We start from the raw sequence: 19,631 nt of genomic DNA on the forward strand, positions 1-19,631 counted from the left end.
ACAGACAGAGGTGTGTGGAGCACGAACAGAGTCCAAGTTGTGCTGGGCAATCACTGTCAATGCTGTATAGTAACTGTGACAAGTCCTATAGCATTTCTAGCAAAAATGTATGTGATGATGGGAAAATTATGAAATTTTCAACATGGGCAGGTGTTGAGTGTAGATCATGTGGCTCTGTACTGCGTGTTTGGTCTTAAATTACCTAAGGAAGTAGTCAGTGTGATGTTTGTGATAGTCCATCTTGTGAACATGACTGTAAAAGGATCAAATGTAGCCCAAAATCCAATAATGTCATGTTTAGCACTGTATTACTTGAGATGTTACCAAATATCAGTTATAGTGGATGGGTACAGGTTTAACTCAATTAAGCCTAAGATGGACATGTAAATAAAGTGTGTCCTCTACTTAAAAACCAATAAGGTCCCAAAGTTCTGTTTTATTCAGAAACAGAACTTTCCCAAAAAGTATAACTTCGACTAAATTCTAAACTAATTTTGAATATCTTTAAAAGTTTAGTGGATGGGATGGTAATACAGCAAACCACCTGAAACCACCTTAGTAAACTGCAATTTAACTATTAACTACTTTGTGAATTCAGATAATGACACAAAATAGTCTGTCAGCTCGTCACAGCTCATCATCCTCTTAAATCTGGTCCTGAATTCTATAGCAGCGAAGTCACTTAGTCACCAATCAGCTTAACTTTTCTGAGTGCCTACTATAGTTATATTTCTTACCACAAAATGTACAAATAAAAATAAAGATGTTTTATTGTATACACACATATTACTGTTTATTTGACTATAATTTAATATATTTACATAGCTACATTAGTTTATAGTAGATAATAAAATCGCCTAAAACAAAAGCATTGACAGTGAGAAAAGAAGGGGAATAAGACAATCTGTGTTATACCACAACATATGTCAGAAGTTTCTAATATGCGAGCTCCATAGTGAATGAACAAATTAAGAACAGTTTCAAAGAGACCAACCTGGTTTTCAACATGATGAATGAGATTGTTGAGGCTGAAGGATTTACTAGAATAACAGGAACAGGACTGAAGCCTTGTTGTAATTCCCTGACTGTCACAGTGGGCTTGTTAGGAATATTGACGCATTGTTGACTAATCATGAATAATTAGTAAACCAGTAAATCAGTCCTGTACCAGGCTCAGGTATCATTTATTGTGGAAAACATTTTATACAACACAATCATTTTTTTTTTGTTGTAGATTGTAGGTGTTACCAGCACACTGTAATCTGTTCTTAGTTTAAAAACTGAATTAGATGAATTGATCTGTATATTACTTAACATAAGTCCAGTGTATGACTCATGGGCCTGAACATGGCATCTCTGTAAGGTATTAGCTACATATTTAGCTCTTTAGTTAATGCTCAGCTTAAATATAAGCTTTTTTCCATCACCCTATTGTGTTGCTGACATATAGAAGTATACAAGACCTACAATGTTTAAAGGTGTGTAAGCAAACGCACTAAAAGCTACTCATGTACTTTCATGTCAAAGTCTGATATAGTATTAACTTCATACATTGTGTGATTTCTGGCAGACACGTATTGTAAGTGAACAGAGGAGATGTAATAAAAATAGGTTGGATTTTTTTCCCCTCTTGCTCTTTCATACAAACAAATCATACATGCCCCTGGCACTCCTATACTTCCATCTGCTTCACAGTGAAGACAGACGACTCTTGCTCCACTTAATCGAAGCAGATTGTTTTTCCTCAGGTGGTTCTGAATTTTATTTGCATCACCAAACTACGGTTCCTGTGGAGGAAAGGTTAATGCACCTGCACATTACTGCTCAGGACAACGCAATGCTTAAGAGAAATTTGCATTTACACATTTTTCTCTAACTTATCTTTGAGTAATCTTATCTTAAGATAATATGATTATCTTATATTGAAAGAAATGTTTTAAAAAAAAAAAAAAAAAAAAAAAAAAAAAGGTTTTTGGACAATGACAGAAAACGAGAACTGAATTTGCTCTCACAGACTAGTCGGATTTTAAATTCATTTTTAATACGTGACATGACTCCACTAAAACCATTACATATATTGTGCGCCACTGACATGTCAATAGAACTAGCCTGATGTGTTGGTTGTCAGTAATTGAAGACTAAAGCGCAAGGTCACACAAGCATAGGCAAAGACCCATCAAATTAATGCTAAGAACTCCCGAGGCAATGGAAAAAATTATCTATGGTAAAATAGGGTTGGCATGCAAGAGAATGTGCCATTGAAATTTTATTCAAATGCAATGGATCGTTACACAACTCAGTCCTCATTCAATTGTGCTAAGAATGTGCAAATCCAAGGACATTCGAGCAGAGAAAATTGTTTACTGTCGAATCCTCTGAAATTGGTGCTCAGAGTGGAACAGTGTGGTTTGTGGCTGTACAGTTGTTTGACTAGATTAAGAGTGCATTGAAAAAGAGCTGCTTTTGGTTTGGATCTCCACTGCTGCTTTGTTGTCTTGTGTAGGGTTACTTCAAGAATCCTCTGAAGCCAGGGCCAAGCATTTTCATGTGTCACTGTAAAAAAATACTGCATAATACATAAAATGTGCCTCATTGTTAGTATGTTTTTTAGTATTTTTTGCTAGTACTGTTAACAATGATCAAGCAATGACCACACAGCCTGTTGATTTTATACAGCATGCTTTTTACTGTAGCACTTTATCTAATTTGAGTTCACGCATTTTGGTTAACGTTCTGCCTTAATATTAGCTTAAATTAATTAATTTTACCTCTCTTTTATTCTCACGTATTGCTGAGTCATCCTTCTGGCCAAAAGATGGGGCACCTGTTGAGAGGGCTTCTTATACACAGCCAACAGGAAGTGGAAGAGGCCAACAGTGTGTGTGCAGGAGGGGAGTTCTTGATTTAACTCAAAGCTGCTTTTAAGGATTTGTGTTTGGTTTGGTAGTTAGACTTAACTTTTAATACGTTATTTATTTATCTATGTATATGTGTTAAAGTTAATTTTTTTTTTTTTTTATTAAATGTGCATCCCTGACTGCTGAGTAAAGCTGGATACCCCCATTTTGTAGCAGTTGTTGCTTCAGTGCAAACATTTTTTTCGAATTTAATTCTTTCTACTTCGTTCATAAATAAATATATATTTTTTAAGTTGTTTGAAAGTTTGTTACTTTCGAATAAAGTTTAAGTAAACTATATTTTTTTTTGCTATGAGCACGACTGTGATTGATTTCCATACCTTTGTCCAATTGAGCCTCTTCATCATGGTTTCAGGCTTGTAGGTCTTCTTGGGCTCGAGTCCATAAGGCAGCTTGACAACAGGCAATGAAGGAGGGGGTGGAGGCCCACCTGGGCCCCCAAAGAAAGGTGGAGGAGGTGGAGGTCCACAGCCAGGAGGGGGTGGAGGAGGGGGAGGCCCTCCACCGGGAGGAGGTGGTGGTGGTGGAATACCAGCATGGCCAGGGATAGGAGGAGGAGGAGGAGGACAGCCACCAGGAGGAGGTGGGGGTGGAGGGGGTGGAGGAGGAGGCGGTGCACCCCCTGGTAGAGGAGGTGGAGGTGGTGCTCCAGGTGCAGTCGGACCCGCTGCAATCTGCAAAGACAGGGTAGAATTAAAGACGGTCCACACAAAGCTGGTTTGATCCAAACCTCAGCCTGACGTCACAATTAGGGAAAAACTACAAGACATGGTTGAGCCTCCACCAGCCCTGTGACTGAGGTGTGTGTGTGTGTGTGTGTGTCAATAATAGTCTGTTAGTTCACTGCCATATTTGAGGTCAAGGATTACAAGGTTATGTTAAGTGTTCCTTCTACGTTCAGACAGCATGAAGAGGTTATGGTGTCCACTGTATCCATTTTGTGAATATCTTTGCCAAGTAATCCATCAAACATAAAAGGAAAATAGTTCCAATAGCTGCTGTAGTTTACCCAAATGTTTACATGTATAGTGTATGTTAAGTGATCTAACCATGGAGAACTTCTAACCAACTGAACTTCAGGAACAAAAATAAAAGAACAAGGAATTCTTCTGATAAGACTGATAATGTAATCACTCTCTGAAGGCAGTGGAAGGATACGTATGTTCTAGTAATGTGAACTGACATTATGGTTGTGTACAGTATATACTGTATGACTGAAAGTGCAGCTCATCATTACAGTTACTTCATTTGATATCCCAATCATGCCATATATATTTTTATTATTATTGTTATGAGTTATGATTATATTACAGTGTCTTCTTGCCTGCCTCACTAAATGCAGGTTGAAACTCATAATTCTCATCCACTGCCCACAGGACACACATGATGTGTACATACAGTCTGTTCATCTGATATGAGAATACAAATGTTTCCATGTAAAAAGAGCAGAGAGTCATCCAAAAGGTCAGCGTATTATGTTCATTAATCCCCACGTGTATGAATGTAAATACGAAGCAAACCTGTTAGTGACTACCGCTTTAATTTACAAAAGATAAGAATGTTGCTTTGGCATCAGGCCTTCACTATGGGTCCTCACAATGGCAGGCTATTAAACATGAGCCAGGGTTCTAATTAGACCCAAGACTGATAAGACAAAGTCGTTCAATCATTTGACAAGTCTGCACTATCACAAGTACACAGGTAGTTGAAGATAGTCAGTAATAATGCAAATAGCAAAATGTTTTGGAGGAAAAAAAAACAAAAAACACAAATACAACTATTACAAACACCCAAGCTAAGACAGGGCATGGTCTCCAGAGCTGATTAGGTGCTGACTCGTACCAAAAGCATTTCCACTTGCACTTCTCATTTCCAAAACCAATTCCCAACAATGTCAATTTCCCTAGTCATTTGATTGTGTGGGCCAAATGTGATTGGCTTTATATTTAAAGGCATTACGTGGTGTTTCATTACATAATGGCATTGGCAGATTGTTTATTAGGGACAAAATTAAAAAGGTGTTCTGCAAGGAGCTCCTTCCCCAAATCACCCTGAGCCCTTCAGTAAAAATCCACAACCAGTGATTACAAGTCTGTCAATCTGGAGCCCTCCATGGCCCGTTTTCTCATTCAAGATTAATACAAGAGAATGAAAGCAAATTAGCTGCTAAATGAGAGCTCAGTTGTTTCCATACTGAGGGCCCTCCAAGTCTCTCTCCCTCTCTCTCTGTCTCTCTCTACTCCACCCAATAATATCTGCAGAGCCCTTGGGATCCCAATATTGCTGCCACTGGCATCTTCTTTCTCAGATATGAAAACAAACATCTAAAAAACCATAATACATATGTGGTGAAGTGACTAACAGTCATGTATTTTACCTTAAATAACAAAGGACTAATGGAAAACAGCAAACTTTATTTATACAAAATATCCAAATGTCTGATTTTGAGCCTGCAAGCAGGTAGAGTATGTGGTGTAGGTATTCAAAACATGACAATGTGAGACTGAATACATAAACCTTAATCTAAAACTGTATGGAAAAAACCCAAATACTGCATTAAGTATACAATTACTGTGATTTTTACTTAATGGTATACTAAAGTCCCCCTCCTGTGTTTATGTCTGATATGGATATTACCCAGCATGTTTTAATTTTGTGTTTCTCAGCAGGTTGTAAAGGTTTCCTAGGTGCTTCTGGACGGCCCATCTGCAGTGCCCATCTGGAGCACTGTTGCTGTCTTTATTCTAAATTGTATTTTTTACTAACAAGAGGTTGTGATAGACTATGTGTATTATTTGTTTCACCTATATGCTGCTGTCAAAGATTCTTAATCTCAATGGTATAATAAAGGTTAAATAACATTTTTAGAATAGAAGACGAGCCTAATATAAGCTCTAACCCATCCAATTTGGATTCATAGTCCTGTACTCAATGGGGAGGTCAATGTGCCAGCTAATTAACTCTGGATATTATGTGATTAAATCTATGCCCCAATCTCATCTCTGATAGACAAATTCAATCACAAAGTGTTTACTTATGAAAATTACATTAAACACACAGGATGTGTTAGTAATTTCAAAAGACAAAGCATTCCATCAAGTATGGTATAAATATAAATAGTAAATATTCCTGCTTGAGATTGTTTTTTTAAATATCTCAACCAGAATCATTGAAATCAGTCGAGAGACATAAGATCAGCTTTGAAATTTAAAATCTAGCTCTAGATTGCATTGCATAATATAAAGTGGGACACACATGCAGAGAGAACAGAGAGGACAAAAGATCAGTTGCATAACAAGTTTGAAAGTGTTCTCTAACAAGAGATTTGAAGTACCATAGTCTAATTTATTAAATATATAACTTGGATTTGCAGGTGATTGGATGTTGAGATTATGTCAAGGGCCATGCATGTAAAAAGAACACCCACCTTGGTGTCAGATTCCCTGATGAGTCTCTGAGCCTCTTTGAGCTTGTCTTTTTCTACAGTTAACTGTGCAGATCCAACACACACACACACACACACACACACCACAGACACACAACATGGGGACACACATCACAACAGAGTGCAACAGAGAGGCACAAATGGGGGTTGGTTAGACAGAAGAAGACAGAAGAACACTAGTACACTAGAACATGTACAGTACCCATGCCAAACAAAAAGGGAAGGAAAGAGCTGAACAGGGGAAAGAGCATGTCCCTTACACAGTTAATGACAATGATAGAACAGTGGTATAATCCCATTTTGTCTGAATGAGCTATTTGATGTGCAAAAGGCAGAGTGTACTGTACTTTTACACCTAAAACAAGATGTAATCCATCTTCAAAAGAACATCAGTGTAGAGCACTGACTGCTGCATGAAAGAAACAAGGCGCAGCATCACTGACAGTTGGTGCACCTTCAAAACCCCTCTTCCATTTCTTCTTTTATTTATTTATTTAATTATTTATTTTGTTGTGTTTTTTTGGCATCACAAAATACATTTCAACTTAACACTCTTAGCTGTGTGATGGGCACTGATTTCACTGTGCAGTCTTTGTTTTAGAAATGCACTCATTTCGCTTTGATATTTCATTCTGTGCAACTTTGCCAAAAGAAAGTTGATGCGAGCGTGTTCCACGTCCACTGAAACTCAATATATGTATGGATTCATTCCTGCAGAACACGTCTTACGATGGACTGTAGAGAACTAAATATTTAATGAGGATAATGGAAAGGGAGATGAAAACATTTATTGGGATGACTTAAAAAGGGCTTTCATTTTACCAGAACTTTTGGAAATAGTCGTAAAGTGCATTTTTTAAAGCAAAGTTTTATTTTATCTTTCATCCTCGGGGATTAAAATATAGAGGCTTTGAGATACCTTGGCTTTAAAGAACAAACCAGGGAGATTTTGCCTTGCTCTCTAAGAGCTCTGGTACTCATCATTCTTTTGAAAACTCTTAATGCAAGGTTATACAGTATGTGTAAGTTATTTGAATGAGTCAATTTAACATTGTGTTTTTTTTTGCACACATCTATACGTACATTCAGTCTTATTGTAGCAAGTCACACAGTACATTAGTAGCTACATTATGAGTCCTGCTGTCATTACACATAGAGCGAAATTCTGTAATCAGTCAGGGCGTAGGCAGCCTGGCAGTAAAAGAGAGAGAGGCAGTGATCTACTACACCTCGAGCTCCTCTTGGGTCCAAGTTGGGTCAGCTACAAGATTGCTAGGTTGTTAAAATGTATTAATAGGGTGGCACAGAGTGCTCCACTGCAGAGCTACATTATTCATCACATCCTGAGCCAATTCAATGAATATCTTCCTCTTTTTTTGACTCGGATGGATGCAGGCAAAGGTTTGAGGAAGTGGGTGATGATTTCCACTTGTTGTGAATTCGATGTCTTTTGTTGATGTTTACTGGGAGAACCTCCACTCAACTCAATTGGGGGATAATCAAACAGACACATCAAACATGCTGCTTGTTACAAAGCCAAAGTTCCCAGAGAAAGACACTCATTAAATGTGTTGGTTCACAAACAGGGCGAAGAGAAGAGACTCAGGCATACGTGCGCTTAATATCTGACAGGAATTCAGTCTAGGAGATGAAAGGTTAGGGTTAGGACTCTTCATTCATATTCACCAAAACGGCAGTGATAGAACAGCAGCTTTGATGGACAAAATGAATGCGTGTCCTCACATGGATTTAAAGTTTCTGTGCTCTCACAGCTAATGGCCTTAGTGCTGTCGAACACACTCTTTCAACCTAGTCTTCCTGAACTAGCAGGATCATGTCTGATGGCATTCGTTCATTCATTGCTTGAGGCAGGAATCGAATGCTTCATGGTAACCTGCCTAAAAAAAAAGAAACAGGGTATATCTCTAAATTATTACATATTTTAAAACCCACACATTCAAACCCCCAGATCATCACTAATTAAAAGTCAATGATTTGTGGGATGCAGTGACATTTAACTGCACTTAAATGAATTCACATTCAAAGAAAAATAATTATTATTTTGAAGTATATACTACTGTATATATACAGTATTTATGTTATGTCAAGATTGAATAGGGGATATTCTAAAGTCCTATGGTCATGTTAATGCTAGACTCTGTCAAACAAATTAAATATTTCCCTGCTGAGTTTAATGCCTGTTGATGTGTGGCTTTCCAACAGTAACAGATCTTTGATGGAGCATCCAGAAACACAGAGGAAGAAAGAGGTTGACTCTTCGGGGCTTCTCCGCTCTGCACTATCTGTTACTGCAGCACAGTCAGCCAGCATTCAAAAAGACAGAGGCCTGCCAGGAAAGGGTCAGGGGAAGGTGTGTGATAGGGAAGGAAGCACAACATAAAAAGCAGTAGAGGGGGAAAGGGCAGGCAGAGGTAACACAACCTGATGTATTCATATCTGACAGGAGGTGGAAGAGGGAGAGGGCAGGTGAGAAAAGGGCGTGCAGGCAGTGCAGGTGAGGAGCAACTTTTCTGATGGTTTCACTTAGACGGGTGTGCAGTAATCAGGAAGAGGGAGTGATGAACCAGTTTGAGTAAAACTGTATGTAACAAGTGGTGACACAGCAGTCAGGCATATGAAGTGTGGGAGTGGGACCTACACACAAATTAAAAAAAGCACTGCATTGGCCAAGACTGAACTTAAACTAAAACTCAACAGCATTTGTTGATGGCTGAATGTGAAATTCATTTAATAATTTACAACTGAAAAAACTCCCAGTGATGTTTGGATCGCATATGCAGCTGTGGTTTATCAGAAGGGGAGTGCCAACAATAACCCAGACATGAAGGTTTCAGAGAAAAAGCATCTTCTGATGTATATGCAGCCATACCATCTATCAATGCTGGTTTATATTAAATTCCCTAAGCAGGGAAGCAAACTGCCCTTTTGTCCCACGGCAGTACTAAAGTGTTTGAAATTGGGTTAAGGGGGAAATAGCAGTCATTTTCTGTGCTCAAAATGGAAGGTTTTGCTTGGGAAGAAATGATGTGGAGGCCAAGAAAAGAAATGCAATCCATCTCTGTGATGATAGAATTACATAGGAAAAAGCTTCAATAGAGCAATTCGCCCATATAAAGAGCTAAAACTTAAGGAGATTGACCCTTTATTAAATCAGATGTTCTTGCATGGATGATAACTTCCACTTACAGCAGCAGCACATTTGTAAGTGGAGTGGAAAGATACCCTTCTGACCAAATCAGCCGTTTTCCAAGAGGCGCCATTGCTTTTCACAGCTATGATCTCAAGACAAACATTTTCATTCCAGTCAGTTTCTCACTGAAAAACAGCTATCAAACTGATTAAAAGAGCTTCTTCTTATTCATGCCTTTTCTGAAAAACATATGGGAATGTAACAGTGTTGGGATTTCTCCCTACGGATTTACCTGTGACTCCAGCGTCTGGATCTTCTGCTCTAACTCTTGCATTTTCTCGTCCTTCTTCTGGGACTCAGCTTGGGCCTCCTGCCGTGCACTGAACTCCTCATCGAACTGCAAGAAGTGAGACACAAGTATGTCTATGCACACACAAATATGTACACTGATGTAAACACATACAGTACACACAAGTTGGTGAGCAGTAGGGTTTCTCAGAGAATGACTACAGGACACATCACAGACACTAAAACACACTCTTACACTCACTGGCCAATTTCTATTCATAGTTCTTATGGCCCTTGAGCCGTGTTGTGCTTTGTCTTTGTTTTAGGCCTAGCTTTCATGTATGTTGATGGATCTAACCTTTGCAGAAACCGAGGCATGTCGCTACAATGATTTCACCAGCCCAGCAGGGTGCATGGTGGGCTGGTGGGACAGGACTCTTGGAAAAAACAAAAATAAAAACATGCCAACAACCCCCTGGTGTGGTAGAGGGTAAGATCCTAAATACAGATTACCATATAAACAATATGTAGATTATTTTGCAATTTAATTTCTCTAAAATCAATAAAAACACTTTAAAATCAATCAAACAATTCAATTAAACATAAAGAAACTGTGAGATAAAGTGAGAAGTCCTTTAAAGGGTTAGCTTAAGATACACATAAGTTAACTGTGCTTGGGTACTGTGCACAAATAAGTGTACATCACAACTCCGGCATTGATTGTTGTAATGCTGATACGGATCATGTAGCGTCACAGCCAGGTATTGATCAGGGCATGGAAAATCAATAGCTTGTCTGGGAGCTCTGAGGAAGAAAAAAAACATTCCTGATGGGAGTTGGCCAACCAAGGGGGCTGTTGGAGTGATTAATGTCTCACCTTCTTGGAGTACTCTGCAGCCTTCTGCTCACTCTCCTCAACTTTGGCTTTATCCACACACTGATCTGCAAGACACGACAGCAACAGAGGCAAGATACTTCAAAGGCATCTCTAGGTGCAACGTGCCAGTAGCTCCTCGTGTGAGATTTACAATTAGACCTGCGCCTTGTTTTTGAGTTTTATGATTGGAATCAATTTCAATCTTGAAAAAATCTGTTAGGTCTATGAGATGTTTATAACTTAATGTAATCATTCATCATGTAGGGTATGATCACTTATCGTTTAAAAGAACAGTCCATTTCCAGATGAAACAATGTATTTTATGGACTTGATGTATGTCTACATGCAGGTCTAGCATAAAGATTTAAAAAAATGTATGCATGTTTAAAGCAAAAGTCTCCGGAAAACACAAAGAGAGAAAAAGTGTTTTCATGATTTGTTCAATAACTGTTTCATATACAGTGAAATGAGTCAAACTTTGGCTTTTGCTGATGTGCTATTCCATCGCGCTCATTTTCTATTTCACTTCTTCTCACCGACAGAGGTGTCATTATATAACAGGAATCATCACCTAAAAAATGTGAGCTGTTATTTGATGCTTCAGGCTGTTTGTGTTGAACATGAAAAAAAAAAGCCTAAAGTATAGGACCAAATCAGCCTCTCTGCGGTTTCGGAACATTTTACTTGTTTCCTAAACTTAATGTGGGTTTTGAGTTTTGTATTTTTATAGACTGCAAGTACAAGTGTAAATTGTCATATCACACATCACACAACACATGTGTTATTGGGAAACAACACTCTAATTTAAATGAAAAAATGAATAAACATATATTTTATAAAAAGTGGAAAAGGGAACTTTCAAAAACCCAAGTGGTTGTCAGATCTAATTTCACGTTTCTTGTGTGAATCAAAAAAAAAAGAAACACATCCCTGGGAGTTTTTTTTTTATCAACTGATTAAATCGTAGTGAAGTGAGTGAAATAACTTATTTAATACTCAATCAGTTCTCTGTGGATGGGTTAAGAAACTTTTAATGACCCTTTGTTGGCAAGTCACAGAACTGTTAGTGACACAACTGAGAGAGACAAAGTGGTGTTATTTATTTCTTTTCTCCGTTTGAAAAAAAAAATTTCATTAGTAATGCAGTGCAAATAGATGTGTTCTCTATGATTTCTGGAACACAGCTGCAAGTGAGAAAAAAATGACATTTAAATTTATTCTGAATTAAATGAATTTGTTTTACCAGAAATAATGTATTATTCGTCAATAATTAGATAACCCTCTTATATGTCAAGCCACCGCAGGTGTTTGCCAGAAGAATCTCAGGGGGATCTGCTAGGATAATGAGAATGACTGCGAGGTATGAAAACATTTTTAGCAACATAGGTGATAAACCTCCTGCAGCACATAGTTCAAAAACAACAAAAAAATATCTGGTGGATGATTTCATCACGTTAGGAGACTAACAAGTTGTGAAGATGATTTATATTAACATTTTACTTTATCACTCATTAGACATGTTGTCAATGAATAAGTTAGAAGTAGCGTACCAATCAGAAGGGTAAAGTCCACATCCAATCTTTGACTATATCGAAAATCAGGGTCCATCCCATTGCGATGCAGGACCACCTGAGACACACATTCTTCTATCACCTTGTAGTACTGAGGCCTGAGGGGTCAGGAAACATAAAGCAGAACAATTAGACAAGCCACAAAAAGATATGAGTGACACAAACTCTACAAGGCTAATTAACCACAAATTATTCCCTCATCCAAGCTAGAGGTCACAAAATGCCATGGCAAAAAGGGTGCTGTAGGAGAAAATAGACACCCTATTAAATTTGATCACTTGCTTCACCCTATCATGAAATTAACAGATTAATGGGCACACAGAACCCAAGTGTGTGTTAGTCATTGTACATTTCAAGGTGATAGACGGTAGCCAAGGCTACGCTTGCCCTCTTGCCTAATTTGCAATCATCTTTGCCAATTAGAGCAACCATAAAAACTGAAATGTAAATCTAATCAGTGTAATGTGTGTAATTGAAAGCACAATGACCAGGAAAACATGTCAGCCAGTTAGGGGGGCTTGGTGTTGTTGAGTAGGGTGTGTGAATCAACTGGCGAGACCCATTCCAACACACAGGTTGGTATATGACCTTTTCTCAGTAACATTATCAACTTTAATTGCAAGTGACATTTAGCAAATACAATGCCAGTTTAAGCTGTACCAAACTGAGAGATAATTGTTTTCATGCATGGCATTGACCAGAAGTTTGTATTCATAACAGAAACAACTTTTTTTTATTCCTCTACAGACTGAGTAGATGAGTTAAACTGACCCATGATGATGCACATGAATAATGACCTAATAAGATATTAAAATAACAATCCTGTGCGCTGGGAAGACAGCAACAACTAAATCTAGAGGGTATGACCAGCCAGTGGCTGCAACTTGCATGAACGGCTGAGCAATCAGCACTCGTAGCATCTGATTCAATCATCATTCATCTCTGTTTTTAAATAACAGTTTTATTGGGCACATTATAGTAATCTATGAGTCCCACAAGTACAGTACAACCAATATATTATGTCCAGCACATACCCAGTGTTAGATTGTGTTCGTTTAATTTAAAGAAATTCTGAAACAGTGAACAATATGCAATTCTGTGGTGTATTTTCATTCTAAAATGAAACAAATAACCTAAGCAGGCAGAGCTGGGAACAAAACATCTGTTGCCAGTTGAGTTAAATTTGAGTAAAAAAAACATATATGAGTAAAAAGTAAAGCATGTGACAAACAGCAACTTGTGATTAAATGGAATTAAGTTCATCGCTAAGGCTTTAACTAACTGTTAACCATAAATTCAAAGGCTATGTTCTGTCTGTACCTTGTGGGTGGACAGGCCGTATCATAATATGAAACAGAAATATGAAAGAACACTCAATTCTGAGCCAAAGCAAATAAGAATAAATCAGCATTTAGGTGCACTGTTTTGAAAGCATGAAATGCCATACATTATCTTGAGCTGGCGGAATCGCCCACTCACGGTTGGAACAAGCTAGTGAAAGCTCACACATCACCCTGGTTGGCTTAAGCACTGTGGCACTCAGCTTACAACTGTCACCAATGTGCACCACATTATTATCTCAATAAGCCGCCCTCTTTTTCCTTCGTCCTCCAACCTCCACCACTACCAAGCAGATAGGGGCTGGGTGGAGATAACTACAAAGGGAGAGAGTGACCCAGAACTGTCAGGCCCCTCCATGGTAGGCAGGGCTGGGCTCCAGAAGCCAGCATATGTCCCCTGCATCATTCCCCACCTCTTCTATTACTTTGGCGCCTTCATTTCTTCCAATGATAGCTTGCAGTTCAGCACAGCCCCAGCCACTTGATCCAGCTCTGCTCCACATAACCAGTGTAATCCCCATATCACCAGGCTCCAAAAGAGCAGATCTGCTCTATATTTACTGGGTGGGTTTGATGTGCTCTCATTCATTAGACTTGCAGTGAGAGATTAATTATCAAAAATAAACCAAGCCCTGGAGGGGAGAGCAACAACTAATGCTGTGTTAGGAGGAATGACAGTAGACAGCAGTTGAACAGCCTGCCCACTCTAAACTGTCTCGTTTTTAGAAAACTGTTAATAAAATGCATTGTATTATTATTTGAGACAAGAATGAAGGTACTGTACCAAGTGGGCTATCATTTCAAATAAATGTAATGATAAATATATCTACTCTCTGTAAATCAGGTTAGTTCAGGTAGAATATGGTGAGCACACATGTCGTGCTTTGATCACTGAGTCAAAGCTTTATATAATACTACTTAACCTAAAAGTGCCGCTTCTGAATGAGTTTTGCTAGAACCACGTATTTGTGCCACACATCCAGACCTTCCAATGTGATTTTGTGCCATGCTGTGGAAATACCAACCATAACCATAACATGACATGATGCCAAATATAAAGGCAAACAAAAAAGTTTTAGAGATACTTCTTGAAAATAGCTGCATGGACTGGAATACTGCATCTTCTAACATCCTAACTACACCGCAGTGAAAGTCAGAAAGCAATTCTGGTGTTAACGTTTACATGTAGACGTGTGGGTTTGAAGGAGACTGGAGGAAAATATATTTCAAAAGCATATCTTTAAAAAGACTCTCGCTTTTTTTTATCCCTTCTTACTGCTGGCTTTCCAGGGGGTAGATGGACACTGGAGCTGAGGTGTACGTGGCTGTACAAGCTGGTTAATGTGAGTTCTATTACTCACATCCTCCGAATAGACGAAGAATACATTATTCATAACTCCAAGAGAACAGCAACTTGTCTATGATAAATTCATCTTCCTCCTCTCATCCACCCTACGTCTTCCAACTTTTTTTAAAAAATCGTATTTCTGCAAAAAGGTCTGACACAGCAGTGAATTCATCAGTGTCACTCCATTGAACGAGTGGTGGCCTCCCTGCCCAGTGACTGACATATTTGCTCTTCAAAGGCAAAGAAGAGTGCTAACCCAACACTTACTTAATAACTCAAAATTACAAAGTAATAGTCCTGCGACTTTTAAAAACAATGCAGATTAGAGAAAAAACTTTTTTATCTGCATAAATGGCAATCTTTGTATATTTTAGTAAAGTGAGACAACTGCCCTTAAAACTACCTCTGTACAAAAGTATTTTTCTTATTTTCTTAGTGCAACTTTTCCAAGATGTTTGTAAAATGATTTGTCAGTACTGTCATTGATTTAATGGTTATCTAATGTTTATACAAATTTAAACTATCTCCTGTTGGCTGTTCAGTGTATGAGACAGTAGTGATTATGAGCCTGATGTGCAGGTTGTTAGTGAATAGTTTTACCAAAGTTAAGTTCAAGTTGAAATAATGAGACAGTGAATGACTGTTTTACAGACACAGTTATGAAAAGTTCTGGGTGAAAGTCAATCATCTGACCAAGCAAACAAACAAACTCACAGACACACTAACAACTGCCTATAAGTAATGAACAATAAAGTTCAGCGTGATATGTGAGGTGTTTCATATCTATCATCCAAAACCTAACACTATCAAAGCACATTGACATATGGTCAAGCACCATGAGATCATCCATCAAGGAAAAGATTTGTGAGATGTAAAAACCCGTGGAACTTACCTGATGTAATAGTCGTTCCTGATGAGCAATAGGTGTTGAAGAATAGACAGGAAGTAGGTTTCCGAGGCAGTGTCTTTCACCATATTGGAAAGGAGATGGTAAACTTCATTCATGTCAGTACACAAAAAAGGTTAAGGAATAAAACTCTACAGCGTCACAGTGCTGCTACGTTAATTGTATTAACAGGTAATGTGAACATCTTGAGGAATTTAATATTTAGGTGCATTCAGCTCTTGTATACATTTAAATTCTTCTTTCTTTCTTTCATTTTCTTTATGACATTTTTTTCCACTTCTCCTCATCTCAGATTTTCTGACAGTTATCAGTGTACAAAAGCAAACAGAGATGTGATTCCTCTTATCAAATCTCTCTTGTGGGCGCTGAAACAGTGTAAACAGCAACCTTGAGAAGGGTGACTGCCAATAAAGAGTGTTCCTTCTTGTTTACCTGTCACTCCAAACCTTTCAAGCTAGAGGAAACTAATTATATGAAAAACTCAGTGGTTTCAATGTTTAAGGCAGGAATGATGGGGAGTCAATCATTAGCAGGGCAAATATATAGCTGGGGTTCAATTCGCAGATTGAAACTGACATGTACTCAGGAGCTAAAACTTGTGTTATTAAATTTGCAAAAGGTATTGATTATATGTCTTATGTTTTCTTTCCCCAGGAGGAAGCAGTGATGGCTCTGACATCCAAAAACAGATGGTATACCTGACTCTTACTTTTTATTTCTCTGTTTAAATATCCTATACTACATTTACTCCTTGTATTTGATTTACAAAGTATTTAATAGAGGTGCTTTTTTTTCAAAGCTGTAGAAAATTAATTTGATTTTAATTAAATCAGTGAACAACATAGTCAGTGATTAGCATGTAAACTGAATCATTTTAAGATTAAACACAAGATTAAGATTTGTGTTTCAAAAAAGTCTAATATTCTAATATTGTTCTAAAAGAACTCAGCAAATACATTCAGCCAACTTAATATGCTTGTCTGAGAGAGGTGAATTCCCCAAAGGAGACTTATCTTGTTTAGAAAAGCCTCTCACATATGTGCACACATACAGAAAGAAAGAAAGAAGCTTGAGATGCCAACCTGACTGTCATCATAAAAAGTACAGGCCTTGGTAATGTGTATCTTTAGTATTATCTTAAGTGCAACATACTGACTGTGATGAAGTGACATTTGCAGCATATGTGGCTTTTTCTACAGCAAAGAACACTTAAGTGCACATTTTTGTTTTCTGGGTGACGGAGCTTGAACATCCAGACAACATTAAAGCCAGGTTAGGGCTAGATAGAGCTCCAGAGCAACAGGGATATCTCTGCTGAAACTGAATGTTTTAATGTCATTGATCCAAAACACCTGACAACTGAAGATTAGGAGTGGTCCAATACATTTCTGAGGATCTTAATATAATTCAGTAGTCAGGTTAACAGCTAATGAATAGTGATTCTGTGAGTATAGCAATGAGGAAGATCATTTATTTTCACAATAGAGAAACATGACTTTACTGCGTTCTCCATTATCATGCTATCATACACAAAACAATCCGCAGCTGCTGCAACTGGAGTAGATCAATTCTTTTAAATAATGTTTGACACTTTTCCTATTAATTTCAACAATGTCTGTAATTAAACTCCTATCCCATATCAATTTTTTAGAGAGTGAGGGCTGGGAATACAGGCTGCTCTAAAGTATCATTTCCCTCCCTTGTATTAGCTGAGTATGAAACCTGGGAGAATTACGAATCCTGCGAGATTCAATTATAGCCTCACCACAGCAGCATTTGAGAGGACATGAGAAGGAGCTCAGACTGGGAAAGTATCCAACTAGCTTCATCTATCACTAAGCTGCAGACATAAACCTAATGTAGAATGCCAATCCATTCGATGACACCCCCTCTCCCTCTGTGCTCACTTTCTCTCTCTCTCTTTACACTATCTATCCAAATAATGAATAAACATGAGTGGCAGTCAAGTGTGATGTAGGCCAGTCAGTGGTGGGGTCAATCAATCACCATTCCACACCTCATTAATATTTATTAGTGGCCTGGAGTCACCTCCTCGGCACCTGGAGTTGGGCCGGACACAGAGGAGACAAGCCTCTCCAGGTTAATATTCATGAAAGAACTCGCAGAAGCAAGACACATATGCAACATTCAGGTCGTAGACATGCTACCTGTGCGATCTCATGGATGGGTGTATATGTGTGTGTGTGCGCTATACAGGCATGGGGACAAAGGGTATCCAAGGCTTTCGAATCATGCTCAGAGCTCGCAGATCAATACCACATTGTCCTTGGAAACAAACATTGGGCCTTCTCATTTGTAAACCTGCTCAAGCACATCATTAATCCAGGTGCACTTATTTTCTTCCCCTCTTCTCTCTGTCAACATACACATACACAACCCCCTCCCCTCACCTACATGTGTCAACAGAAACTGTCACTCACTGCAGCACTTTGTGCCTGTACGAGAACCGTGGGATTTGGTGCAAGAAAAAGGTTGTGGGAATGAACATCTGCATAACAATGTCAATGTCTGGTTTGTCTGCGCACAGTGTCAGCTATTCATACATAGCCCTAGAGAAGATTTGTGAATTATTAAAGGAATCTTCTTGGGGATGCTTGAAGAAGTTTCCAACTTGGGACTGAATTACTGCTCACCTAATTAACTTCTGCTCTGCACTTTTGGAGTTAAATGGAGATTGGTAGAGAACTGGAAAATACCAAAATGGAACTGAGAGACAAGGAGTGCTATTACTTTAACTGATGAGACCACGTAATGTAACACCTCATAAAAAATGTTTGTCTACTGTGTATAATAAATGTTTCCAACAGGAAAGTACGGTATGTTTCGGTTTGATATGTTCCTCTTGAGTCTTACAACAGTCCTACTTAACCCAACAGACAAAGAGCAAAAAGTGAAGGGGTACAGATGGCAGATGGAGTAGAGGGGAAGAGAAAATAAAAAGAACAGTGAAGAGGTGGCAGGTTAAGATGACAGGGTTATTTACCTGCTATACCTGGTCAGAGATAGAGTTGGATATAATGCTTTGGCTCCTCAAATCCTTCTCTAATGAACCAAGCCATGAGGGATTTTAGCCTGTAAAGCTTCACCAAACCCGCAATATACACTCATGTCCCACTGCTGGTTATGCAGGCCCATACAACTGTATATTCACACAGGGGGAAGACGAAAGGATATTCCATCTCAGCACGAATGTCATCCAGGCGATGGGAGAGTTCGATGGAGTCCTCCTCCTTGTTCTCATTGAACACCTTCAGCTGGATGTCTAGCTCCTCTGTCTCTTTTAGCTCCTACAGTGAGTTAGACAACGCAGAAGATATTTCAAAATGTGAAATTATATAAAAGGTCATTTTGTATTGCAGAATGTAATAAACAGGAACCGCACCTGCAAGGAATAATTTTGATATACTGAACCTCATAACAATTTACCACTAATCTTGCCAGAGCTTTACTGTAATGTTACAGTTAACCAGGCCTATTCTGAAATATGTAGTAGCAGAATATTAGTTTCCCTGCTCCAGCTGTACAGAGACCTGGGAACTGAAATGCCCTGAACCCTCACTACATATTCCAGACAGTACATATTACTGCACACCTGTTCCAGCCACAAGAGGCTACGGGGATGCTCCTTACCGCTTCCCTATGAATCACTGGCAGTAGAGTTTACCGACAGAGACAGGGCCTAATGTAACCCAATTTCTGCAGGTATCAATCACCCTGCACCATTTTTTGTCTACGCCATTTGTCTTAAGCAACACTGGTTCGGAG

General features: G+C 38.6%; 1 protein-coding gene across 5 annotated transcripts in view; it reads right to left on the minus strand.

Annotated features, from left to right (window-relative positions):
* Positions 1-19,631, minus strand: part of diaph2 (diaphanous-related formin 2) — a 326,327-nt gene that overhangs the window by 199,529 nt on the left and 107,167 nt on the right. For 4 of the 5 annotated variants that reach the window (XM_026357343.1, XM_026357342.1, XM_026357345.1 and 1 more), the window contains 7 exons: positions 19,041-19,153; positions 15,831-15,947; positions 12,230-12,348; positions 10,680-10,744; positions 9,807-9,911; positions 6,346-6,408; positions 3,239-3,592 (listed from right to left, as the gene is read on the minus strand). In XM_026357343.1, coding sequence (XP_026213128.1) covers positions 3,239-3,592; positions 6,346-6,408; positions 9,807-9,911; positions 10,680-10,744; positions 12,230-12,348; positions 15,831-15,947; positions 19,041-19,153 — 936 coding nt within the window. The remainder of the gene's footprint in view (positions 1-3,238; positions 3,593-6,345; positions 6,409-9,806; positions 9,912-10,679; positions 10,745-12,229; positions 12,349-15,830; positions 15,948-19,040; positions 19,154-19,631) is intronic. The other variant, XM_026357344.1, reaches the window with a different exon arrangement.

The sequence above is a fragment of the Anabas testudineus genome, chromosome 10, assembly GCF_900324465.2.
Source record: "Anabas testudineus chromosome 10, fAnaTes1.2, whole genome shotgun sequence".
In the NCBI taxonomy this organism is placed as follows: Eukaryota; Metazoa; Chordata; class Actinopteri; order Anabantiformes; family Anabantidae; genus Anabas; species Anabas testudineus.